This window comes from Agelaius phoeniceus, chromosome 1, assembly GCF_051311805.1.
Source record: "Agelaius phoeniceus isolate bAgePho1 chromosome 1, bAgePho1.hap1, whole genome shotgun sequence".
Classification (NCBI taxonomy): domain Eukaryota; kingdom Metazoa; phylum Chordata; class Aves; order Passeriformes; family Icteridae; genus Agelaius; species Agelaius phoeniceus.
This window is the reverse complement of record NC_135265.1, coordinates 59,767,955-59,794,053: the sequence shown is the minus strand read 5'-3', so window position 1 is coordinate 59,794,053 and position 26,099 is coordinate 59,767,955. Positions and strand designations below refer to the sequence as shown.

At 40.4% G+C, this 26,099-nt stretch overlaps 2 protein-coding genes and 1 long non-coding RNA gene across 13 annotated transcripts in view; 1 reads left to right on the top strand and 2 right to left on the bottom strand.

The window, feature by feature from the left end:
• The window catches only part of TGFBR1 (transforming growth factor beta receptor 1), a 34,836-nt gene extending 25,690 nt beyond the window's left edge, over positions 1-9,146 (bottom strand). The window contains exons 1-3 of the mRNA XM_054637554.2: positions 8,923-9,146; positions 1,661-1,912; positions 1,027-1,269 (exon numbers count right to left, since the gene is read on the bottom strand). Of these exons, the coding sequence (XP_054493529.1) occupies positions 1,027-1,269; positions 1,661-1,912; positions 8,923-9,010 (583 nt within the window). The 5' untranslated portion in view covers positions 9,011-9,146. The remainder of the gene's footprint in view (positions 1-1,026; positions 1,270-1,660; positions 1,913-8,922) is intronic.
• LOC143694318 (uncharacterized) lies at positions 8,369-23,915 on the top strand. The gene is made up of 3 exons (XR_013182690.1): positions 8,369-8,537; positions 22,004-22,083; positions 23,761-23,915. It is a non-coding gene; the product is annotated as an uncharacterized LOC143694318 (long non-coding RNA).
• COL15A1 (collagen type XV alpha 1 chain) overlaps positions 10,548-26,099 on the bottom strand; it is a 131,650-nt gene continuing 116,098 nt past the window's right edge. For 8 of the 11 annotated variants that reach the window (XM_077179674.1, XM_077179705.1, XM_077179690.1 and 5 more), the window contains one exon: positions 15,471-25,807. In XM_077179674.1, the coding sequence (XP_077035789.1) occupies positions 25,591-25,807 (217 nt within the window). In that variant the 3' untranslated portion in view covers positions 15,471-25,590. Of the gene's footprint in view, positions 11,077-11,172; positions 11,210-15,470; positions 25,808-26,099 lie in introns of those variants that run through there. The other 3 variants (XM_077179681.1, XM_077179694.1, XM_077179697.1) reach the window with 3 other exon arrangements.

The following is a 26,099-nucleotide window of genomic DNA, read 5'->3' as shown; positions in this document are numbered from 1 at the left end:
TTAAATTTTTTCCAGTTCTGAGAAAAAAAAAAAGATGCAGCAATTGAGAATCAGAGTCTTTCTTTGTAGAAAGTGTTCTGAAAGGGCATCGTTGTTTCAACACATAGGTTTGAAAGTAGTAGGAAATATTTTCAGTATTAAGTTACTTAAATTTTATATAGTAGAAGGTTGGTAAAAGGTTGCAGTACACAAACTGATGTCTCTCTCCCTAACATGGACCAAAGATCCATTAATTTATGCAATGATTTACCTGGCATATCATCCCCTAACAACACCTATTAAACTGACATTTTCATGTCAGAGACCAGCATAAACCTATAAGCAATTAATGGTCAGAGTTACAATAGCTGAAACTCTATGCAGTGAACAGATTAATGCTTCATCTTCCCAGAGCAACACCTCTTCAAGTCAGAATTAAAACAAAAAAAACGCAAAATAAAGGGACAGACATTCATTAGACATGGTCTGCATACTGCATCCATTCTATACACAGAAATGCTATTTGCAATTGAAAAATATCTTTTGTAAGGAAAGAACTGGCTAAAATATTAACTCAGAATATTCTTCATACAGCAATAGCTACAATTTTTTGTTTTCAATTTAAAGCTAAAAAATACCCTTCAGAAAATTATCTAAAAACCACAGAAAATGGTTGCGTAGATAGGCTGTACAGAACAAAAAAGGTAAGTGACAGCCTTACACAACACAAAACATTTATGATAGATGACTGCAATATATATTGTGATATAATTTATATAATTATATAAATTATATGAATTATATAATTTATATAAACCAGCCTACTTTGAGAATAAGGAAGGGCAGCAACAATTCAGTGTTTCTTTTCCTTAACTTATTTTCATACATTGAATCTTCACTGATGTTGACTGAATGTACAGGAAGTTGCTTTTCTAGTATTTTCTCCAGTTAATTAGAAGTTCAAGTAGATTCGACAATATTAAAAAAACTAGATGTCTTACAAGGCTCTTAAGCACAAAGTAATTATTACTAGAAGTGTCACATTACCTGACCCAGAGCCTGAAGTTGTCATATCATAAATTAAATCCTTTAAAGTGGTTCCTTCTGATATAAAGGGACGATCCAAAGAAGGGTCTTCTTCACTTGGCACACGATGATGAATTACAGTACGATTATGACAAAGGTATAGAATCAACATCAGTGAAATGCAGACAAAACAGACAGGTCCAGCAATGACAGCAGCCAGTTCCACAGGTCCTAGGTTAGAAGCTGGTTTTTCTGGAGTAGGGCCTGAACGTTAAAATAAAAGAAAATGATAAAACCCATTAATGTCCGTTTTTTCTACTAAACTTATAGTATCCCACAGCGATACTCAAATTATTTTAATGCATTTGTTAAAGCTTTTGCACAGTAACTTTTTTCAGAATCAAAGTACTAAAAAGGACAAAAGCAATGTGCTTATTTACACTTTTTATTTAAGTCTTCAAAACTGTCCCTAACATCCGTATCCAGAAGATAACAACTCTTTTCAAATATCATGAAATTGTCTTTACAGAATCTAAGGTGAACTTTAGGCCTTCAAATTTACCTACACTTCCACTCTTACAGAATTTTGTTTGAAAAAATGAAAAAAAAAAAAAATAATCAAAAAACAAAAGAGCAAAAATCCCAAATCCCTTACCTGGTGTTGGAATTGGAAGTTCTACTTTATTGCAGAGAGGTGTGTTACAGCAATGAGACACAGTATGGACTCCATCTCTGGTGGAGGGAGAGCAAACAAATGGCCTGTCTCGGGGAATCAGATCAATTTCTGCTATACACATACTGTTGCGCATTATTTTGTCTGCAGTTCGTGTTACTGAGGCAAAACATACTCCATCTGTCATACACGTAAAGTTGTCTTTTGTACATAGCTGGCAGTAACACTCCAATTCTGTATTGAGAAAAAAGCATTAATGTTAGTATTGGTACATGTTTTGAGCTGAGAAGCAATTTGAATGACTAAAGAAATACAAATTCAGAGTGCTAGGAGGCTCTTTTGGTTACATAAACGCAGAACAGCAACACTAAAAATACAACAACGCTACAAGGCCTTTTCATGGGACAATAAAATTGGGAGATGAGTGGAAGAAAGTAAAATTTAGATCTGAAGTCATCTCTCTTTACATAGTAATGTATTAAAAGACAAAGGCTAAAATTGTAGCTGTTCCTCCAGGTAAAGAAGCACCTCTACAATTCTTCCTACAAAAATTCTAGACTTTTAAAACAACACTGCATGAAAGTCTGCCGTTCTCAAACCAAATACAAATGATGCCATTTTTTTCAACAGTAACCACAGGTACAGCTCAAGTAAGTGACAAATCGGATGCTGCTAGTTACCCAGGATTAGTATGTTATGCATTACTTGATGGTTTCCATTTTGTGCCAAAAGGGCAAATACCAGCTTAACCCTCATTAAAAACAAAACCCTGCATGATCCTTTCACAGAAGCAGAGTGTGGTTTAGATTTGTTATTTATGAAGCCACAGGAAAACACTCTTACATTACTGAAGGTGGTGATTTACTAAAGCTATCAATTGCACTAGTAAAGGAGAGGGCATGGGGAAGGAAGCAGGAATGACAGGCTAATCACCCTATGATGATAAGGTTTCATTCTTCACATTGCAGAAGTTCTTGGAGAAGGAAGACTACTACTCCTAAGCTCTTTCTCCACTCCTTCCTGCATTTACAGCACCAAATTTACATGCAGAAAATAGTGCTGGAGCAACAAAGAAAAAGTATCAATACACCTTGAGTCCACCTGTTCAACTGTGAAGAACAAAAGGTGGCCTAGAACTTGTGTACCTGCAGACAGAAACATTAAAATAGAGAACTTACGACAAATTTAAAATCTTCAACATTTATGATCAAAAACCAAAAAATGCCCTGAGCCATAAAAATAGACTCTTTCAAGGCTACATACAAAAACTCACACCAAAAGAATGAGGATTAGCAGGTGTCAATCAAAAGGTCCCCCAAATTTGAAATCTGGCATTTCACCTAAATTCAAGAGTTTAATATAATCACATGGATTGCCTTAGATTTTACAGCCCTCTCTGTCACTGGTTATCATGGATTTAAATAAATGGCAGTCTGATCTCAAATACATATGTATGTAATCTCAAAGTTTGAATCCTGAGAAATATTCTCTTAAAACACCCCCTTCCCCCAAGATTTTGAATCAAACCATATCACTGCCAATCATCTTCTATTACTGAAGAGATTTGATCAAATTCTTAGGACCCACTATAGAAAGATAACCCTGTTTCAGAGAGATTCACCAGCACACAGACCAGTGAGAAAAAGGGAGGAAGAAAACCCTAAAAATGGGATTAGAATTTTTTCTTTACTATGAAGACTATTGAAAAAAATAATTAGAAGGTAGATTAAACTGGCATTCAGGAAGGTAAAGCTTAACAGCACCACTTTTTGCACATCTTTCCCTGCCTCATCAGGGAAGTAAGGAAAGTCTTAATATTCAGAGTTTAACACAAGAAAATTTAACATTTTCATGTTGCTGGCCCTTTGGTAATTTTTGCCTGAACAAATGTTTTTCAATCTACCCAAACCATTAAAGATTTCCTAAAATGTTTACACTCACTATTTCTTTCAACTTTTGAAGTGAGCACACCTTTATCTCACTCGCTTAATCCATGACTTTTTTCTACTTAAACAGTAATTGTCGCTCATCACAACAGCACATGCATCTGAAGGCCTACAGCAAGAGACAGATATTCGGTCAGATGTATTTACATTGAGTCACTGTGCAGAGGCTAAGTTACTTGAAGTGAAAAATTACATTTGGGTTGCCCTTGTTACACTTATTCATCTTCCTAATCTTGTGAAGCTGTAGAGACACACTGTTCCAACCATTACTAAAGAAAGCATTTTGTGCCCTATCTTCCTCATTCACTTTGTTCCCACCTCTCTCTTGCTATAGAATTCCCACTTAGTGCAATTTGATAAAATTTACACTTTTTTTCTGGTTTGATGCCACCATCTTCTCGTCTCCTGACAAGACACAGTTCACTGTCACACACATCGGAATTATTTCCTCGGCATAAATAAATCACTACTCCCTTATGAAGCTACTCTCCCCCTTCCAAAAGAGGGGAAAACAACGCAACGCCTAATCAGCTGAATAGCAAAGCTCCTAGGAACACAGGTTTTTGCTGCTCTCTAGTGGACACACTCTTAAAAAACCCCAAAAAACCAACTCATTAAAAATGCTTCAGGCCCCTTCCTACTCTGGCCACTTAACAGTTCTTCATGCCTTCCAACTCAAGTAACAGTAACTGCAGAGCAAGTAACAGTAGAATTTCCATGTTTTAGTAAAAGGTAGACTAATTCAGCATCTTCACAACAATCCATACCAGGAGGCAAAAATAAGGAGTTGGAATATCCTTGCCCATGTCTCATTCTCCAGTTAAAGGATATAAACTACAACTACAAGTCTCATTCTCCAGTTAAAGAATATAAACTACAACTACATGAACACATCATAGATGTTATTAAACATCAGCATGAGGAGTCAATGACCGACTATAGTTAAATCACTTAATTCCTATAAAGAAGTGTTTTCACTTATAACTGATATAAAAGAAAAAAGAATCCCATATTGTTGTCCTCTTGGAGATAGAATTTTTTTGCTTTTTGTCCAAGTAGTCTCTGTTATTCTCAAAGAAACGTTACTGTAACTTTAAAAACTCAGATAGAAACCAGTCAGATCTCCACGCTCACTTCAATGAATACATACATTTCTAGTATGGAATGATAACAGAAAGGGATGAGAAACTGAGAACTCTGATATAAGCTGATCTTCCAGAGCCAGTCATCTCTCAGGTAAAATACATTTCAATGCATTTGGTGAACACCGTTTAAAATCTACTACCACAAAGAACACTTTCACAACTACTGAAGAAGCATAAAAAAGTTTTCAATCAAGCCTGTCCTCAGCAGAGAATTATTTTTTTTTTTGATTATTATAACAGGTTTTGGATGGAACTACTAGCATGAAACTCCACTACCAACCAGTGAAAGTTCATGTTTGTTTAAATGATACAAGGTTGGGGAAATGACAGTACAAACAGCTAAACAAATGCACTGGAAGTCATACAGACAATCAGGGACATAGCCAAGAGCAGAAATTGGGTCAACAGTTCCTTGTGCATTGCATTTTGTCACTGCACCATTAACATTCTACATAGTAATGTCTGCTTTTTGAGACTGACTACCCTAAAAGAAACAGCGAGACAACACTATTCTGAAAGTGAGGGTGTGTGCATTATGACATTATCATGTCATGCAAGTTATCAACAGCATATTTCTCATATCTCATACCACAAGATTATTATCTTGTGTTGAATACCATTACCTGTGTAGTTGCTCAGACTCTGAGTTTGACAGTTTTGCCTTTCCTTTACCAAGTCTCTCTTACATGAATGTTGCAATCTGGAAAGCCCCCAGCGAGGGTAAAGCAAGCTGGCTGCATAAATGAAACCCTGAAATTATGCAGCTTGACAAGACTTAAAATCAGCTGGCTCCCAGGAGCTCAGGTATTAATACTATATACAAAATGTGAACATAGAATTAAGTACACTCTAACCACTTAACTTTTACAAATCTGTATCAAAACCAGACTGTTACCTACTGAAACAGTCTTTTTTTTTTTGTATCTGCTGCCTTTCTGAAGACAGAAAATTGCAGAAAGACGTTTTTAGTTACATAAAACACTATGAATCCCTATGCAACATTTGTTTACATCCTGCATCACTACTTCAACCAGACAGTTTAGCACAGAACAGTACCTTCAGCCAAAGAATTTTTAGTTGGAAATTGTAAGTTGAGACATTATCTTCCAAAGGATGCTAACATGGAGCAGTACAGAAGTTAAAACTTGTGAGGTGCTCTAAAAACCCTCAAACTCACATCTTATTGCAAAAAATTAACAATTTCATAGTTAATACTTTAATAATATATATCTTTGCTTTAGAAATTAAAAAAAGACAAATAGTTGCAACACCCAAAAGCAACATTTTGCTGAAATGACACTTCTCTTGGGATATTATAAATGTTCCTCAATGGAAAATACAAATTTTGAAGCAAAAATTTCACCAGAAAGTAGAACTTCATCAGAGGAGCAATCACATTTCTTGGTTCCATAAGATGCAGAGGCTCAAGGGATAAAGGAGCAAGGCTAGGATGTGCAAGAGACAAAACCAGATTTTTGGGGATATGAGCAAGAGGGCTGTTATGCTCACTGGTAGTTCTTTCCCTGTCCAATAAAACTTGCCAAAGGAAAAAAAGCATAATACATAACAGTGCGACAGTCAGCTTCTGAGTCTGTAATTCAGATAATCCCATCAAACAATACACCTGACTCATCTGTGAACTCTTTTAGCTCAAGATACAAAAAGGTTTGGTTCTTAAAATATCTGAGACATAGGTACAGTTTTCAAAACCACAATAGTTCATGACCTTCACTAACACATTCTTCTCACAAAGGCACTAATTAAGGTTCAGTGTTGTAAAGTAACAGCACTGGGTACCAAGTTTTCAGGAAAACTTTCACATAGATTTCATCCATGTTTTAAACAAAACTTCCTTCCTGCAAACGGCAGGTCTTGTCAAACAACGTGATGCACTCAAGAAAACAGAAAAACTACTATTAAGTACCCACAACTCGCAAGTAATGATAGAACCTTGTGTAAAATACCAACTTTAAAAAAGTGGTATTTTATTCCCTGCAAAAATGTAGGTGCCAAATGGCACTTTTAGTTTTCTTGCCTTCTCTCCAAAATATTACCCAGAGATATGTTCATCCCCCTTAGAGCATGATACAGTAACAATTTGTTTCTTCTTTGGTAGAAGAATACACTTAAAAAAACCCGACAAACTAACAGGAGAAAGCTAAAATTAAAAGCCCAGATAATAATTTCACAAACATTATGAAAACAGAAAGATCTTTACTTGTACGTTTAAATTTATTCTACCATATCAATCAGATTGCTATCTTTGTTTGCAGTTAGAAGCAATTGTCTGAATACAAGAGTTTCCAAGTGGTGACTTCCCAGAACTTCATATGACTAAAGACTATGGCCTACACAGTGAAAACCAGAAAGCTTATTTTCAGACTCTCTTAAAAATGAAGGCTGCTCTACTGTTCAGCTAGCTGCTGGGATTCATTATGTGCCTGACCTCTGTATAAAACGTTTCGCAAGTCGACTCCTCCACACAGTAACATCAGCACATTGCAGAACAGCCCCAGCAGAGGCAATCAGAAAATGCCCAACTTCTGTCAACCCACAATAAGAAGTACCAGTAGCCAAATCATACCCTGAATTACTTTATCAACTTAGACCGCAATGTCCAGGCAAATTAACTGCCTTACCCATACCAGGGCCTCTGGATGAGTTATGGATCAGGAACCCTGGATTTCTCCCAATTCCATTGAACATAGAGGATTTCTCTTTTTTTTAAACAAAAGGTAGTACACCATCACTTCCACCCATAAGGTTTTGTATGGAAGTCTGTTGCCTTGTTTTCACACAAAGCTTTTACACCTTAATTTCATTTTACACCTTAATTTCATGCCTCAGATTAAGGGAAAACTGTTGATTGATGGGAGGCATTAAAAGGGAAGAAGTTCAAAGCTCAAATTGAGCTAAAATTTCCTTCAACATCTAAACTGAATGTGTTATGTAAGAAAGCTTTAAATTATTAAAGCCTGCCTCACCTTTTCAAGAATACAAGAGCAACCCATGGGTAACTTAAGCTTATTTCACTGTTTCCACATCAGAGAACTTGCACTGCCTTCAGTAAGAATATGGGTGATTAACACTAGATCTTAGTATAGCAAGTGATGCTTTAAGTAACTTTTTTTTCCAGCATGAGTACCATTTTAGATTGAATTATGTACAGCATGGTATAGATCCAGACTGAGGGGTGTCTCAAAGCTGTAACTGAAAAAGTTGTGGTGCTTCTCCACTTCCTCTTTAAAACCCAAAGTAATATACAATCCATTAGGCCATATGTTCCAAACTGCTAACCACAGAATAATTTTTAAATGTGCAGAATAACCTGCACATTTAAAAAACCAAAACGAAAAAAGAAAACTACCCAAATCTTGCATTTATGAATGCTGTTAAGCACTCTAATGTTTCATGCATTAGCTCTGCAACAGCACAGCTCTGATATCAAATCTCGCAAAAAAACACAGGTACAGGAGATTGGAGGAACACAACCGTTTCGCTGTCAATATTCACCCAAAGATTTAATTTCCATACGGCTCAGCGGCACACGGTGCTGCGGCGTGCAGCACAGAGGAGGCAGCCCCTTGTCACCTCCTCCGCGACGTGGGACACTCAACACGTCTTTGCGCCGGCCGCTCCTCCCGGGCACGGCTGCGAGCGCCCTGCGGCGGCCCGGGGCTTGCCGCTCCTGCCGCTACACCTCGCCCGGGAGCCGGGGCGTCTCAGGGGCTGGCGGACAGATAGACGGGGGAGCTCCACCAGCTCCAGGTACCTAAGTTGCCTTCGCGGGCCAAGGCCACACGCACCCACCCGGGCAGACATCGGGATAGAAAGTTACCCAGGGCAAGACACCGCCCGAAGCGCTGCTCAGCGAGGGCGAAGAAGTAGCGGCGGGGGCCGAGGGAGCCCTCCCCGCCGCCTCTCCTGCGGAGCCGCCGCCGCTCTCGGCCAACAAAGGGCCGACCGGTCCCCGCCGCGCTCGGACACCGGGGGTGGGGGGGAGGTGGCTCCGCCCCAGCCGGCCCCTCCGCCATGTTGTTGAAAGGAACCGGCGGGGACCCGCCGCCCCCCACCGCTCTCCTCACGCACCCCCACACCCCACCTCGGGCGCCACCGCCGCGCCCACTACCTCCCTCCGCTCCCGCGCACTCACCGCCCGCCGCGGGCCAGAGTAGCGCGGCCACAGCCAGGCACAGCAGGGCCCAGGGACGCTGTCGCGTCCGCCGAGCGGCCGCCGCCATGTCCCGGCCGCGACTCCCCGGAGCCGGGATCCGCCTCGCGACGCGGGCTCGCTCCGCCCGCCCGCCCAGGGACCGACACAGCGCTCGCGCTGCGTGCGCCCTCCCGGCCCGCTCCGGCCGCGAATGCCGCCGACGCGGCGGCGGCGCCGCCTGATTGGTCGCCGCGCCCCGGCCCCGCCCCCCGGCGGCCGTGGGCAGCCCCGACAACAACAGGCGGCGCGAGTCGGGCGCGACCCGCGCGGCCGCGGGGCGGGGTGGTGGCGCCCCCTCCCGGCGGGGCGGGGCGGGGCGGGGTGGGCCGGGGCCGGGGCCGTCCCGGTGGGAGAGTGGCCGCTCCGTCCCCTAGCCGCGGATCCCGAAGGGACTCGGATGGCGGGCTTGGAGCTGCCCTGTCTCTGGGCGTTCCGAGAGCGCTCGGGCGAGCGGCTGAGGCGCAGGGAGCAGTGGGGAGGGACCCGCTGGCAGCACTGCCTTGCGGAGCCCCGGGGGCACCGGCCCCGCTGGAGGGCAGGTGGAGGGAGGGTGCCTGTGGGCAGCCCTCGAGTTGTCTCCGGAGTGGAGGAGAGGAGCGGTAGCGGAGGAATTGCTCCTCTCGGGCGGCGCTACGGGTGGGCAGGCGGAGCGTGCGGAGCCCCGGGCCGGTCGCTGCGGGGCCGCGGCACAGGGGCAGCGGCCGCTCCTTCCTTCCCCGCGCTCTCGGCTCCTTCCCCGCGCTCCCGGCGCTCCCGCGGCCAGTCCTGCGGCCGCTCCGCCATCCCGGAGCGGAGGGTTTGCCCTCCCGCAGCAGCGGGAGCCACAGCGCTGAGCCCACAGGCTTTGTCCCCGTGCGAGGGCAGAGCGGTGCCGCGCGACAGGTGTAGCTGCCAGTTTATGGCACAGTCTACATGTAACTTCAGGAGTTAACTGGGAATTGGAAGCAAACTCGCGCAGTCCAAATACCTAAATACAGAGCTACACCTTGAATCTTGAAACATGGGGCAACTAGGATGCCCCTCGTTAGGAAAATGACCGTGACTGATGTTGGTACTTCTATCCACAGCTTTATTAGCTTTGCATGGGTGGCAGAGCAGGAGGAGAGGCTTTCCTCTTCCCTCCTGGGATCAGGTAACCACTCTCCCAGCAGCTACCTCTTGCTCTGGGAATCCACCCGCCGTGCCAGCTCCAATATCTGACTGTGGTGTCCAGATCCTGAATCAGTGTAGAGTCTCTCAGCATATGCTTTTATACTCCCTTTGTGGCTTGTTTTGCATGCAGTGTGACCCTCCCATCATAGGCCAAGTCATGAAGATCAGAGATGTTTTTCCACATTACTTGCAATTGCTGTTGCAAGCCCTGTGCACTATCTCTGCCCGATGGTGCCTTCCCCAGCTCACAGTGTTCATGACAGCACTCTCCCTGCTCTCTAGAACCATGTTCACTGCCATGGCATTCTGATCTCCTGCCTCCCTTTTACTAGCAGTTGTTCAGCCAACACTCCTTTTACAAGAAGCCTTGTTTCTCCTACAGTACACTTCACCTGGATAAGAATCTTGATAATATCATAGTTCAAAGTGAGGTAAATATTTATTAATTCATTCTCTTCCCCTTTCTCTCTGAACAATGACCAGTGTCATACATAAACACATCCTAGTTATATTTTCTCTCACAAAATAATATTTTAATGACATGCACTTCATGATAGATGAACCAAATGTCTGGACTTGATATAGATTCATGCTGTAATGAACTACTGAAGCTGACAATACCAGGCAAATATGTTCTTAGTTATTCATATGTAGGAATACTTAGACGGCTAATCCTCAAATAAATATATTAGCATCAGAACGAAACACTGAAGCACTCGGTTAAATTGCTCAAATCCCAAGACATCTTTTTAATTCATACAGAGCATTGAAACTATAAATTAAGGAAGTTATATGTTCAGCAGGGAAAAAATTCCACTATTCATTTCCCCATTGCAGATCTCCTGGGTTTAAGGATGGGTCACAGACTATATCTCTGAAGGAAGGCAGGGAGCAGTAAGCAGAACATGGTGAAGGATTTTTTTCAGGGCTCCAAGTTCAGTCCTATGGGGAACATTTTGAATTAACATCCCAAGTGACATTTGGCTGACAGACACAGAAAAATTAAAATAAATCAATAACTTGCAAGTAGCAACTCACCAGCTAAGATGGATTCAGGTCACCTCCAATAGTGCCACTACAAAGGAAATATTTTTTGCCAGGCCTCACTCTTCTTTCATATCACTCATGAGGTAAAGACAACTACAGAAGAAATATCTAAAATTATGTCATCCCCTGTCCTGATCCCTGGGTACCTCTCTCTGATCTTATGTAAGTTAGATTTAAAAGCCAAAGTAAACATGGGCCAGAAGCAAAGCTACCAAAATGGGTTCTGTATGTCCAGAACCTCCCCTTTTCTTGCTATGCTTCCATGTGTCCAGATTCTTAGGACTGCAGATTAAAGTGGGGTCTAAGAACTTCTGATTATGATACAGACTCTTGGTATTCAATGGGCTCTGGTAGACATCTGGGTCTTGTTCTTGTTGGCACCCTCCCCTGTTAGCTCCCCCTTATCACCATAAGATTCATCCTGGTGTTTTTCCATTGTCTTTTTTCCAGTGTTCTTCTGCTGTCAGTTCCCCTTTTCAACATTTAGTCCTCCCCCTTCCTTCTTATGAGCTTCATAACTGCATTTGGTGCAGCAGGGGGTTTGCTCATCTGGGAAGTACCTGGCATCTTTAGGAGGGCTACAGGAGAAGTTGGATTCATTGGTTGAGGTGCAAAGTAATTCATGTTATATGTCCTGTTTGGTAACAACAAAATCTGCCTTTGTTTTTGCTATACAAAATGGAGCAGTTAAATAAAAATTACAAAATAAAAATTATGGCCTGAAAAGATTTAAATCATTATTTCTGCAAACAAATTGAATGCCAATCCAAAGAAGGTGAGGAGATCTTGATGCTTGCATCTGATTATTTTCATCCTCTAAACATGCTAGTTATTCAACTGACGCTAAGTCAGACAATGACACAGTCAGTAAAACAGTTTCCAAGATATGCCTTTCTGTAAAGTGACATTTTGTTTAAGAAGAAAATAACTGTTCTGTGATCACAGATTCTTCAAAATTGCAATAATTGCTTGGCCTTTTCCTGCCAAAATAGCATGAAAAACAATTTCACAGTACAAATTTGCCAAGTTCAATAGAAAACAATGCATGACCATTGTATGTTCATGACATTTTAACTGGATGAATTAAATATAATTTTTCAGTATTTCCTGTAAAGGAACCCTTAAAAGCACTTCTTACGGACTGCTCACTGAGGATGGAAATAATGTCATCAGTGGACATAAATTTAAAAGAACAGGCAAACCCCCCATTTTTCCTAGCTTCACTTTTCTAATAAACTAATGGATTTATGACATAATTATATTCCAATTATAGAAATATGCAACAAAAGCAATAATTTTTTAATGCAAGGTAGAGCACAAAGCAAGATGACACAGAAAAGCCAAACAATCTGGATTTATGAGATTTGTTTAAATCATCAAATTGGTTGGACAGATTTGAAAAATCCTTGCTTTTTAGATTGAGTAAATCAGGTTATTACACAGGGAATATCGGCAATTTAAACACTGATTAATTTCTTTCTTCTGTACTAGAATATGACAGTCATACACATGTGCAGCACCCGCAGGGAGAGAGAAGGAAATAATTAATCTTTACCTAGTGCTACTTTTATTTCCTGCAAGAATTATTGTCAGTGTGTGAACACTACTTATGCTTTTCTTTTCTCTTCTGGAAGATGTAAAACAAAAGAATTGCAACTGCATGAAAGTTTCAAATGGAACTCAGTACTACTGGAATGCTGTGCTCCACAAAATAAGAAGCTATGTAGGGTATTGAAATAAAAGACATTTTGGAACGGGACAAGTGGATAGAGAGACAATTATATAAACCAATTTGTTCTATGGGTTAGTCTTTGAGACAGATCAAGGATATGAATATTCTTGTATTATAAGCTGATTTAGTTCCAAAAATGGACACAAAAAATATTTTTTCCTTAGGTTTTAAATTAAAATATATGGAAGAGTGATAGGAAATCATATTAATGGTGATGACTAAAAGTTTTATTTGTCTTTCGGTGTAAGAGGTACTGTGTCAGGGTAATAAAGAATCTTTCACAAAGAGTGTATGCACAATTAGTGCTAAAGCAATAAAAATAAAACCACCTTTATTTATATTGCTTTAGCACTAATTGCCCTAGCACTAAACTCAACTTTTACAGTTTTCTATCCATGCTAAGTAGCTAAGTGTTAAGCTTGTTTGGAAGAACTGGACATGAGTCCATCAGCGCACCATGATACTTACAAATTACTTTCACCAAGGAACTCAGCAAGAGGAAAAGTACTGAATGTGTAACATTTACCAAAATAGAATAAGTTATTGAGAAAACCCCAACATTGCCCTCCCCACGTAGCCCTTGATTTTTCCAAACAGTTTTACTCAAACTGGGACAGAAAATATCAAAGTGCTTATTAGTGTGCAGTTTCTGTATGTACACAAACCAGACAGTTTCACAAAGGCCTGTGATCTTTCTAAATCAGAGACAAGCAAAAGGAATCACTTTTTTTGAAGTCACTGCTTTATAAAACATTCAGAATTACTCATTTTATAACCCTTACAAACATTGCCTGATTTGACTCATCAATGTTTCCAGAACTAAATGCTGTGAGATCTTAGTTATTGAACACCCAGTTAATCATCTCCTTTAACTGAAGGCCAGTTACAGCTTAAGATGTATGAAGCCCTTTTTGCTTTTAATTCACTGTGGAACACTTTTTATCCCAGAGCTATGAGCTGGGCAGCCCAGCAATGCACCACATAGGGATGCAGCTGCTCGATCCCTGCAGCTAGCACCCACCTTATCTCACAGATAATGCATTTGTGGACATGGCATAGTGTCCTAAGTTCTTTAAGCAGATCTCAGTGACAACAATTAAACCCCTTAAACTTGGTGTTTCATTCCAGCTTGTAGAGTCCATCAGCTGCTGTGCTGGTTTATTACGTGTTTCCTAGTGCAGCTTCACTTGAAACCAGATATGATCTATTCAAAGAGAGTGGTGTTGACTGTGTGTCCTTACAGAGAGGTCTGATTTATGCTGGAAGTAGGGAAGAAGTGTATAGTCCAAGACATGCTGCTAAACACAGCAGTGACTAGGGAGACTGGTAGCTTAGGGAGTGATTGCCAGAAGCAAAAGGCTGACATCAACCATGTCTGGAAATTACTTGAGACTGTTATTATCTGTTTGAAGGCCTTACATTGCTGAAGTAACTCTGTAACTCTGGTAACTCTGAAATGGCAGGGGCATCTCACCTACAACTGCAACAAAGGATACATGTGTTAAAGTACCTCGCCTCTAATTAAGAAAGGATATTTCCTTTCCTGGGGAGGTACAGCTGTTGCCTGCTTGGACACTACCCATTCCAGTTTGATGGTGCAAGTAATAATGCACATCATTCTGCTTATCAAGGAAAGTCATTTTCCTCCAGAGACTGGACTCAATTTTGCCTAGAGTGGGGAAGGAGCACCCTTTTTAACCTACCAAAAGTTAATGTCTTTCTGGCAATGCACAGATCATGATGTTTTCTTACTGTAATTCTCTGTGTACCCATTAGCAGGCAGGCATACTGTGGTGTTGACAAGCTTGATTTCTTCTTCCATGGAACAAAGGCTCATAGCAGACAAGAAATTTCCTAGAGTGGGAAGGGGGAATTGTGGTGACAAACTGCTAAGACCTCAAAATTAGTTTTGGGGATCTAGATCACAACTTGGATTAAATATCAGTTATCCTGAAAAAAAAATTCAAAAAATGAAGTTTTTCAATAAATCTTTCACTTTGTTTTCAAACAACATTTTGTTCAGTAGAGTATAAACTCAGAATAAAACTAAAATAAAAAAGAGATGAGAAAATAACATTTAATTAATTAACTAATTAAAATTAATAAAATAATATTTAATTCCTGACACTGATTTATTAACCCTGCAAACTGAAAATCAGAGAAAAGAGAGGTTCTTCTATCATGTGCTATAGGAACTGTTTGCTTTGCTGCAGCTTTTCTAGACTTGATACATATTCCCCATCCACTCTCATTCTTCAGTGCATGTGGCTGTAGGCTGCCTGAGGTGATAGCATTAAACTTTCTATCACAGTTCTGGTTATACAAGGTTGTTTCAAAATCCTCTTGCTATAGTCTCTCTAAGCAGTATTTTCTGTAAGTTTTCACTTGTTTATTTGCAATCAATAGCTAGAGTTCACTCTAAAGGTGCTGCACCTTGAGCAGTCCCAAGGCAATTGTAGGCAATTTTTTTGTAATGTGTTCTAAAAAGCTGCTTTTTCCTTTAAATCAGGTAATGGAGTTTATACATACTCAGAAATAAAAACTGAAGAAAACAAAAATAGGCTAAATATTTATTTGAATAAAATGACAAATTATGCAGTGATGAGAAAGATGGTGGAAATAATTTGTAGAACTTCATTCTTTACCAGCTATTAAATTTCTAACTATTTTCCAAGAATACGTAGTTTTGAGATTGTGCAAGTCTTTGGTTATTTTTACATTTCCAAGTGACATTATTAAGAGGGAAGATTTTGACACTGGACCGATATAAAATAGTAATTCATGCTGTTTTCAGGTCTGAATTAGCATGGGAGTTCTGCTGAACCACATTTTTCTGGTTGCAGATAACAATCACTTCATTCTCAGAATTCTGTTTCTCTAGTACAGTGATCATTTTCCATCAGCCATATCCCTTGAGTGTAATTCTAAAGGCTGACTTTTACCCAAGAAGTCTTAGTAGTCTGGATACTAGATTGCTGAAGAAACTGTCTCTCTTGAGAGTTTAAGCATGTTAAATTGAGATCCTAGATAAACTAATATCCTAGAACTTCTGCAATAGTAGTGGCAAAAATACTTTCATCACACCCACACAACACAACTGCCTGTTGTCAGTGATATTTAAAAGCAACTACTGCCAGAAAACAAGAGAAATGCATTCCTAATTTAAAGACAGGATAATATTTAAGGGAAAAAAACCAGAATGTTTTAAATAAGATCATGAGGATGTCCATCATGGCACTGGTTTATTCTGCCAAAAGAATACTGGAAATTATGGTAGTTAGTATATATATTTATTTGATCTAAAGAAGAATAAAAGATGGGAAAGGAAAAGCCCTCTTTGGCAAGGAGATAATTTCAGTTCAACTAACTGGTCATGGGGCTATTTTGCCAATATTAATGATTGTATTAAAGACAGAAAATGCAGAGCCCAAATAATGTTCAAAATTCAATAGAGCAAAAGACTAGACTATATCTGTGTATCATTCTCTTGCTGTTTAGTTTTATAGAGGAGGTTACTCCTTCTGTAGCTGTAGTTGAAGCCATGAGAAGTCTAGATTTTCCTGAGAAGCTGAACGCTATATCTTTTTCCTGGATACATATTTTCTCAGAACTTTGCCGAAGGTCAAAGGACTGCATAAATATTACATTTTAGAGACTGGCTGGGACTCTTTTTTAAATACAGTTTTAGTTTCCACTTGAATCAACTCTCAGAAATGGCTTGGCCCACAAACACACCGGTTGGTTCTTACAGCCTGGCTAAGAGATGCATCCTAGCATTTGTAGGACGACTGTTCTCCAAGCCTGAGAGTCTGTGGGATTCTGCCCTCCTTTCTGCTGATGCTTGCCCATGTCTTAGCCACAGGAACCAAATCAAAGAGCAAAATCAGAAAGGAACAAGTATATTTTAGTTTGCAGGGTGTTTTTGATATACTGTGCTCTCTGTGGGGTTTCATGACTTTGAGGACAGGCATAAGGAAGAATGCAGAAGGTGGAACACAAAGACGTTTGTGTCTGGTTGAATTGTCTTTAGTCTGTTTTAGCCTAGTACTGCATGTTGATCTACCCCACACTATCTGTCACCTACTCTAAAATGGACACATTCATGTGGAGCTTTTCCTCCATGAGTGAATCAGGGACAGAATTGTATTCCTTTGGGCACTGTTCTGTTGCCACAAACATGAGCTCATCCTTTCTCATGGGCCACACCATGTCTTAGTCATGCCTTGATGAGTAATCCTAATTCTCTGGATAGCACTCTGGATATTGCTTTCCTGTGAGCAAAATGAGGAAGAAACCCTGTGAAAAGGAAACTGCCATAGACCACTTGAGCCTGAAATGCAGTGTGTATTTGAACATTTCTACCAAAAACTTTAAAGGAATAATTGGGTCTCATCAGTCTTGTTCTGTACTGTTCTAACTTCATCCTGTAGTTAACTTCTCTGTATGGTTCCAAGATAGCTTTAAAGGGACAGTCACAGCTGCCACTGCACTTTACTGATAATAATGAAGGACGCAGACATATTTTCCCAGAAGTAGTGGAGTAGGTGGGTTGTTATCCTATTCTTCTCTTGCTTATGAACTAGGACTAACTTTGAAGCAGGTTCTAATTTTGTAAAAACAAAAGTCACTTCTTATCTTGACCAGCCTTTGATTAAAATACGTTTCAGTAGTTTAGAAGTAACTTAATTTAGATTAAGCAGCTAAAGTCTTGCCACTGCAGCTTTTTTACGGTTGAGTGCTTAAGTTCTCTGCACAATGTAGAGAGAGATACTTAAAAATTAACAGAACATTTTGAAGCAAGGCTGTCTAAACTTCAATCCCTCCACATAGTTAACAGATTCTATCTAGACTCAGGGTATTCCTGCAGAAGTATGCCTGGGAGCTGTTACATTTGGACACATCATTCTAGTGGAAAATGCAGGTTTAATGCCCAAGTAATTTGTGCTCACAGACCTTATTTACAAGACTAAGGATATTTGGAGTGCTACTCAGTGTCTTTTCTACTGGAGCTACTTTTACAGCTCTGGATTCCTATTCATGAACTATGGAAAGATTCTTGCTCTTTAATAGCCTGAAGTGTCAATGGCAGCACAGTTGCCCATGGATGCCTTATGTGAGGCAAAGGAGAAATTAGAGGACCATGAATCTTGGACATGGATACATAAATCCTTTTCATCACTGTGTATGACATCTCTCAGATTCAATTGGGCTGCCCTTCACAACCACCTCCTCCGAGTTTGGTCTGCCCTTTATAGCTCTGACTGTAGCCAGTGTTGTTTACTGCCTTCATATTTGCTTTAATAGAGCCTATACAGAGCTGATAATTCCATATCTTCTTCTAGCTTCTCATTCATAGAATTCACCACAACTTCAGAACATTATTATTCTTCCTCCCCAGTCCTTTTGACTTGTCTTACCCTGCTCCCTTCCCACCTTATGTCTTACTGAGTGTACCAGTACAACAGGACACAGCTGTGACTATTTTGTTCCCTCCTCTAGATTATTCATCAGTTTCCCTGAGCTTTTCTCCTGGTGATGAGCAACTGGGTTTTTGTAAGAAAGATAACGTGATTCAGTAGCTTTGATGGAATGAGTAGCTTATTATCTGTCATTATATAGCACTCAGTCGAGAACAGGACTTTGCAAAGGTGTGCCCAAGGCTTGCAGTGCCTTCTGATATATCATCAATAGCTAGGCTGGGAGAATTGACTTTCTTTAAAAAAAAAAAGCGTGTACATTAGGAGGTGATTGAGTTAGATGCTGCTAACTCATCTTGCTTCTCTCCCTCAACCTTTCCTTTTTCAGAACAGAAATCTTACATCAGGAGATAAATTTTGAGAGGCCCAGCCACAAATTTATTCTGACTTTGGTGGCAGTTACCACTTTGGTGGCAGTTACCTCTATCCATCAGCTGGACATTTTCCTGACCTAACAGAAAAGAATCAAGGCAGATAATACCGACTTGTGGCCTTCTCAAGATAGAGGCGTAGACATCTGAGCACTCTGCTGCACCTTCAGTTTGTTTGCTTACAATTTGAGAAGAATGAGCTTTGAAGTTAGCTTAGCTGACTTGGAGCAGGCAGTTGGATTAGATGACCTGCTGAGACCGTTTCCAATCTAAATTATTCTACTAGTCTAAGACATATCAAGCTACAGTAAAGTGAGGAGAGAGACAGTGAATAAACATTTAACTATGAATCTCGATAAATTCTGGCTTTTAATAAGTATTTTTTAAAACTTTTTAATAGCTGTCTGTATGTCCATTTCTGATTCAAGTGGATTAATGCATAGCATCAGTTTTGGCTGGATTTTAAGCCTTTGCACAAATAGCAGTCCTGTGTCTGCTCTTTTGAATTTCTGTAAGCTTTATTTGGATGAAAATGGAGATTGAGATGGGAATTCTGCATGATGAAAACCCTCTTAAATCCCTCCCCCCCTAAAGTTTAAGCTGTGTTAGTGGTAAATGTCTTAATTATTCAGATCATCTCTGCTATAGCAAATTGTAGTGTGCTCCTCCAAACTTTTGAGGCAATTAGCTTCTTATATTGGTTTTGGCTCCAGGTATCTCAGCAAAAGAGGCAAACAGTCTCAGGATATGTTTAAAAGACCTTGGATAAGACCTTGGATTATGAGTGCATGATGTAAAAATTGATGCGTCTTCCTGATATAGACTACCTGCAAATCCTGGATGTTTGAGATCAAGAACAGAAAATGTCCAAGATAAATTTGTGATTTAAGAATGCCTTTGCTATAATGACAGAGAAACTTTGCCAAGTAATCGTGTGGGAAAAAGCTGCTGAGAGCAAGTCAGTTTCTCACTCTGTAGGCAGAACTAATGGCAATGAAATACAGTAGTGAATATTTCTGAAACAACCTGTTCACAGATGTACCCTAGGGGCTTCCCAAACCCAGGGACTTGTGAAGGTTCAGAGCCCACTGGGTTAAACCTTCTTGGAAGGAAACTTCGACTTCAAAATAATGAGATCAACAAATTGGAAATTTCTTTGATGAAGCTGATGAACAATTCCCAATTCACTCGGCTGAAAAAAGGAAATGTAATATGACTTTGGGCTTGGTTTTGGTCAACATAACAATAAGAATTTAGTCAACACAGTTCAAACACACCACTCACCCTATCCTCTACACCTATATATGGTGTAGAATCAAGGGACACAGCCTCACATTTCAAACTGTCAGGGAGGCTTCTCATAGGCTGGCTGAAAGGGTGTTGGGATGATTCTAGGAAGTCATGTTTTGTGTCTCAGGCGAACCTAAGCGCACCTCCAGACTCTGGAAAGTCACTGAGAGGACTCTGCTGACCCTAGAATGGGAAGCTGTTCAGTAGTGCTAACAGGCAGGCTGCGCACACAAACATGATGGCTGATCCACCAGCTGGGGTAAAGCACATAAACAAATGTTTTGTGTTGCCCTGTTTGCTATTGAAGGCATCATGGCAGTAGTTATCAGTTGTACAGGCTGACTCTATCAATAGCCTTTAATTCTCAGGTGCTTGAAACATCCCAGCTCTGTGAACAGTCAATCCATGCTCTAACCAATGTGCTCATCAGTGTTGAAAGAGGTGAAGATAATGGAATGGCACAATACATCTATATACGGCTTGAGAATGTTTGTATAGGATAATGATGGCTTTAGGGGGTGCCCTGAATGAGCACAGTCTGGACATGGGGTTTACATGGATGGAGAATGTTTGCAGAAGGAATACATATTATTAAATTTGGCAAGAAGACATAAAGAGCCATTGATGTGTGTTCTGTGGCAATCAGACGTGTGTCCTGCAGTCCCTCTACAGGCTTTCAGTGGCATGAGGACTCCAGCTAGCCCTGAGACCAAGCACAATGCTTAAGCACCTGTGAGTACAATTAAATCTTTCTATTCCAAAATATGGCGGCTCTTTCAAACTATCTACAAGAGTAGCTCTTGGCACATGCTCTCCCTGCAAAGCATCCCCTAAAGAAGTGGCTGGAAGGATTACAAATGACAGTGACCACAACTGTGTCAGGGGACAGTTCAGCTGTCAGTCAGATGTGATAATTTTCTAGTACAGCATTAGCCTTGGGGATGAGACTAGCCTCAGTCAAAACCTTGAGGCCTGCAATGTGAAAATATATAACTGTAGAGCAAAGCTAAATACTGGCAAACAGTTTTTTGGATGTTAAAACCAACCCATCTAACTCAGTGGGGAGATAATGTTTTTCCAACAGTGAACACATTCAAAGTGCTCGATACAAAACTTATGTTTCTTGCAGAGGCAATGTCATCATCATCCTGGCTTGAATTTGAATGTGATCTTAGGTACTTGTAAGGTCCAACAGGGCTGTCATCCCCTTTTCTGCTGAAGCATTACTAGTATCCCTGAGGCTGGCTCCTCTGTCTCAGGGATACTCGTCAGTAGTAGTCACCTCTGATCAACAACGGGAGTTGATGCTGAATTGATTTCGTATGTATTTTGTGGCTTAACCCTGACTGGCAACTCAGCCCCACACAGCTACTCACTTACTTCCCTCAGGGTGGCACAGGGGAGAGAACTGAAAGAGTAAAGATGAAGCTCATGGGTTGGGTTTGATAGATAAACAAAATCACTCATGCAAGCAAAGCAAAACAAGAAATTAATTCACTGCTTCTCCCATTTTTGGGCATTGTTAAGCCATAAACAGGAAAGCAAGGCTGGAATGGAATGGTGGAGTGATGACTTGGGATGACAAATGCCCTCGCTGAAATTATTCCCCCTTCCTGCTTTTTCCCCCCATTTTATAAGCTGAGCATGATGCCATCTGATATGGGATAGTCCTGTGGTGACCTGTCCTAGCTGCATCCACTCTCAACTTCTTGTGCACCCCCAGCTGCCTCGCTGGTAAGAGGCAGAAAAGGCCTTGGCTCTGTGTAAGCCCTGATCAGCAAGAACGAAAACAACTCTGTGTTAACAGCACTGTTGTCAGCATACAGCCAAAACAAAGCCCCATACCAGCTACTGTGATGAAAATGAACTCTACCCCAGGCAAAGCGGCACAATGTAGAAATTCCCACAGCCTGTGCTGTCTGTAATTCCATTACTCTCTTTTGCCCACCCAGGATGAAGAGATATTCTGACTTTGTGTTCCCTCTCTCTCACACAAAGTCTACTACTGCTGGAGCTGAGACATCCACTCTGGGTATGCCTCCAGGTTAGGCCATTAATTAGGAACATTAGGAGTGGAACAGGGTGGAGTTATGATGTTTTGTGGTTTGTTTTAATATGGATACACTGGAAGAGAATATGATAGGAAAAATTTTAGATTAACTAGTAACAGTAGAAATTGCACCAAGGTGCAGAATAGGCTTTTTAAGATGCAGCAAATAGCAGCCCTCTGACTGGTTAAAAAAGAGAGGCCAGGTTCAGGTTAAAGTATCAAAGGACTTAAGTAGATGTCCATCTAGAAGTATTTCTACCTCTGGGAAGCTACTGATGATGCATAAAGGAGAGACAGCAGGGAGGAACTATTAGAGTGCAGGCTTAAACTATGTATCAGATCAGCAAATAAAAGCTAAACCCCAATCAGATGTGTTTTGAAGATGCACACAAGGCATTAACCCCAGTACTTGAACACCAAAATGATATTGCAATTCTAGCATCTAATTTTTTAAAAATCTAGAAGACAGGTTCTCTTCTCCAGGAGAGTACTGGAGTGAAAACAAGACTTGCAAGTATTAATGCAGAAGTAATACCTAAATCTCAATGCCAAAGAAGAGGAACTGAGTAATCTTCCAGGCAGGACGTACTGCAAGTCATTCTTTCTTCTTTCACTGCACAGCTCAGAAGCAAGGCTGGCAGTCTGTGGTTACACTAAAATGAGTTTTGTTAATTGCCAGTCCCTTGAGATGTATATGCTGCACTGCAGAAACTCACAGGTTTGCCTTGATTATAATAGCAATGGGAGGAGAAATTACTCCTCTCGCTGCAGTTCTTCAGGGCAGAGGAGCATGCTACTGGTAGATGGAAACATGACATGGTTTGTGATTGCCCAGAGAAAAGATCCCTGAACTGAGAAGGGTGAAAGACCTGCTGATTACCTACTGCTACCAAAACTAGTGGGCCAGATCAGGATATTGGAGTATTTACAATTCAGTACAATTTGGACTGCCACATTGATTTCTTGTGCAGTTACTGTTTTCAATCTTGTTCTAGTGATTACTTTGCCTTATACACAGTTTCTTACCTGAATTAGCAGACATTCTTCCTCAAGTGCAGCTGACCTTTGTATTCAAACTGTGCTGACAAAAGTACTCTCCTTTGATAGAGAAAGCTGATTTATTATTAAGTACTGGGTTAATTTTTTTCTCTCTGTTATATCCTTGATGAATAATATTTTTTCTTTTCACTTATACTAGGGAATCTAAAGAACATCACTGGTTTTGAAAAAAAGTGTGCGGTGCTGTTGTTTTCCCCAAGGGAAACATCATATTTCTAACAGGCCTCTCATGCCATTCTCTGTTAAAGGTGTCTCCCTTGGCATGTGAGCAAGCCTGTGAACTCAGCACCACAGCAGCCCAGGTGGTGCACAGTTCATGCTCTGTATTCAGTTAAATGGTGTGCAATAAATTGCTGTAGCCTGCAGATTAATCTTAGAGGTGGGAAGCAAACATGGAGAGTTTTTTAGCAACTTATTGATTGTGCTTAACCATTTCAGTTCCTTATTAAGCTCTGTTCAGGATACAGAGATGGGTCAGTTCTGTGGAAGAACTGGCACAAAGATCTCTGGATGCATTTTGCTGGACTCATCTTAAACTCTAGCTCAGTATCTCCTAAAACCTGCATGTTTTTATTAGTCTTCTCTCATCCCCCTTCACAGAGCTCTTCTGTGTGACCCTACCTCTTGTCACTGCAACTCCAGGCAAAGGAACCCAGCCAGCATCCCAAGGGCTGCTTGAGCTCAGGAGAGGAAGAGCGGGGACTGATGTGAATGTGTGGCTGCAAGCAGAGACCCCACTGCCTGTAAAGGATTAAAAGTAGATGGGTCCTGCTTGAAGCAGGTAAAAACACTTTATTTTTCCCCCTTGATCCTTCTGTCACTCAGAGTAAAACCCTGCTGTACATAAATAACTCTTCCAGCTCTGTGAACTGGAGGAATTTGGCACAAGAATGGCTCAGTATTTTAGGAAAGCTGACTATAAATGAGTGCAGTGAATTGTTATGCATACATTTTAAATGTAATACAAATGGTTTTTGCCTTATTACCATGGTGTAATTATGGAGTAATTTACATTTTTTCTTTTCCAGAAAAAAAATGAAGATATCATTCAGCTGACCATAGGAAATAAGTTTTTATAATAATTTGGAAAAATAAAGCTGCATTTCAAAATATTTAGTTGTATAATTATATAATTTTAGTATTGTAAGTGTAATTTGCTTTTGTCTGTTGACAAAAGCTGTCTAGTTATTTAGTACTCTATTTGTCAGCAAATGAACATGTATTTCCAACACAGATTCTCATTAAAATCTTAAAAAAACGATAATGTGGAGTTTGACCTCCATAGTCACTGCCTGATAAAGCATAAGTAAATATGTTGTTTAAAGTATGCAGTAGACAAATATATCAGCAAAAGACTTCAGATATTATGGTGATACTGTTAGTGAAGAATATTACAATTTACTGATCATGCCTATAATTGTTTCAGTTATTTTATATTAACAATTCTTTAATTATGTGAATGCCAGAAGGGTAAATTCACAAAAAGGAAAATCACTTTACATATAACTTAGTGGGATAACAATGTGTAGAACCTATTTTAAAGAAACCATGAGAGACATATTTCATTCATCAGTCTGACACAAAAGGAAATGACTTCCTCTAACATGCAATGAAATAAATAAAGGTCAGATGGTTCATTTGTCTGCATTTGCTTTGTTCAGTTCTACCAGTTAAACAGGATGTTTTCTATTAACATTGCTTTCAGGTTTCCTGGTAACAATAGCACCAAAATAAAGACCAGATTTTGTCAATGTGAAATTTACTCCTCCTGAATAAAGTCTTATGCCTAGAATCTACAAAGAGAAAAGCTGAAATAAGATGTGGGAGAGCTATATTTCTATGTAAGCACCAGGCTGAGATCCATACAAGCTTACAGGAGTCAAGTACTCGGCTTCCACCAAATTCAGAGGAGGAGAGTACCTTTGCTCTTAAAGCTTCGCTTTGCAAATGTGAGCTCTGTATGGCAAAAGTATTCACTGTATATATGAGTATATATGAACGGTGCCTTGGGTGTCCAAAATCTACGCAAGTGAAAAGGAGAGCATGGAACATGCAGCTTCTCAGCTGTGAAGCAGCAGCAGCAGCCTTGCTGAGCCACACTGCTTATGAGGCAGGCTACTGGACCTTCCTCACAGACCACACTTGGCTCATGCCCTTAGGTGACCTCCAGCTCAGGCAGAGCATGAGTTAACTGCTGGCAAACTTCAAATCACATGGGGTTCAAGGGAAAATAAGGGCTTTAAGCCAGTTGTGTGCACTGGATGTTCCACCCAGCTGGAATGTGGTTTGTGTTGAGGTATGTTTTCTTTGTCTATTTTTTTCCTGAAATGTGCAATTACAAAAATTAAAATATTTACATCATTACAAATGAAATTTCAGTGTCAGCTTTTTCTGTCATCAAATAGAATATTCCTATGTGCAGCAGGTGAATTATTTTCCTTGGGGATCAGAGACAAAACTATTTTCAATACAGAGAACAATAAACTGATTATTACAGCTATATACTTTCTGGTCAAGAAGTTTCCCTGTGTTCAGAGGCGATGCTTGTCCCATAGCTCCCATATCAGCTGTGTGCCAGGCTTCACAATAGCTGCTAACCAGCCGGATCCCATTTGCAGTTGAACCATGCCATATTATTTTTTGAGGCCTGAAAGGTAATGTTAAGAAGTTATTTATTGGAAAAGTCTCTTTTGCTGTATTCAACTGTACACCTGTATGTGTAGTCATCTGCATTCTTTGTGCTTGAAACAAGGAGTAGTTAGGTAAAGATGAAGACAGAAAGGAGAGAAAGAAAGGAGAACACAGTCTGATATCCCATTTCTAGACTATCAGAAAAGAGAAAGAAAAATGGCATAAAGAAAGAGAGAAATTTTTATCACACAGCTAGTAGCTCAAGATACTGCTACTATTTCTTTTACTATCTGGTAAAAGTAGAAAAA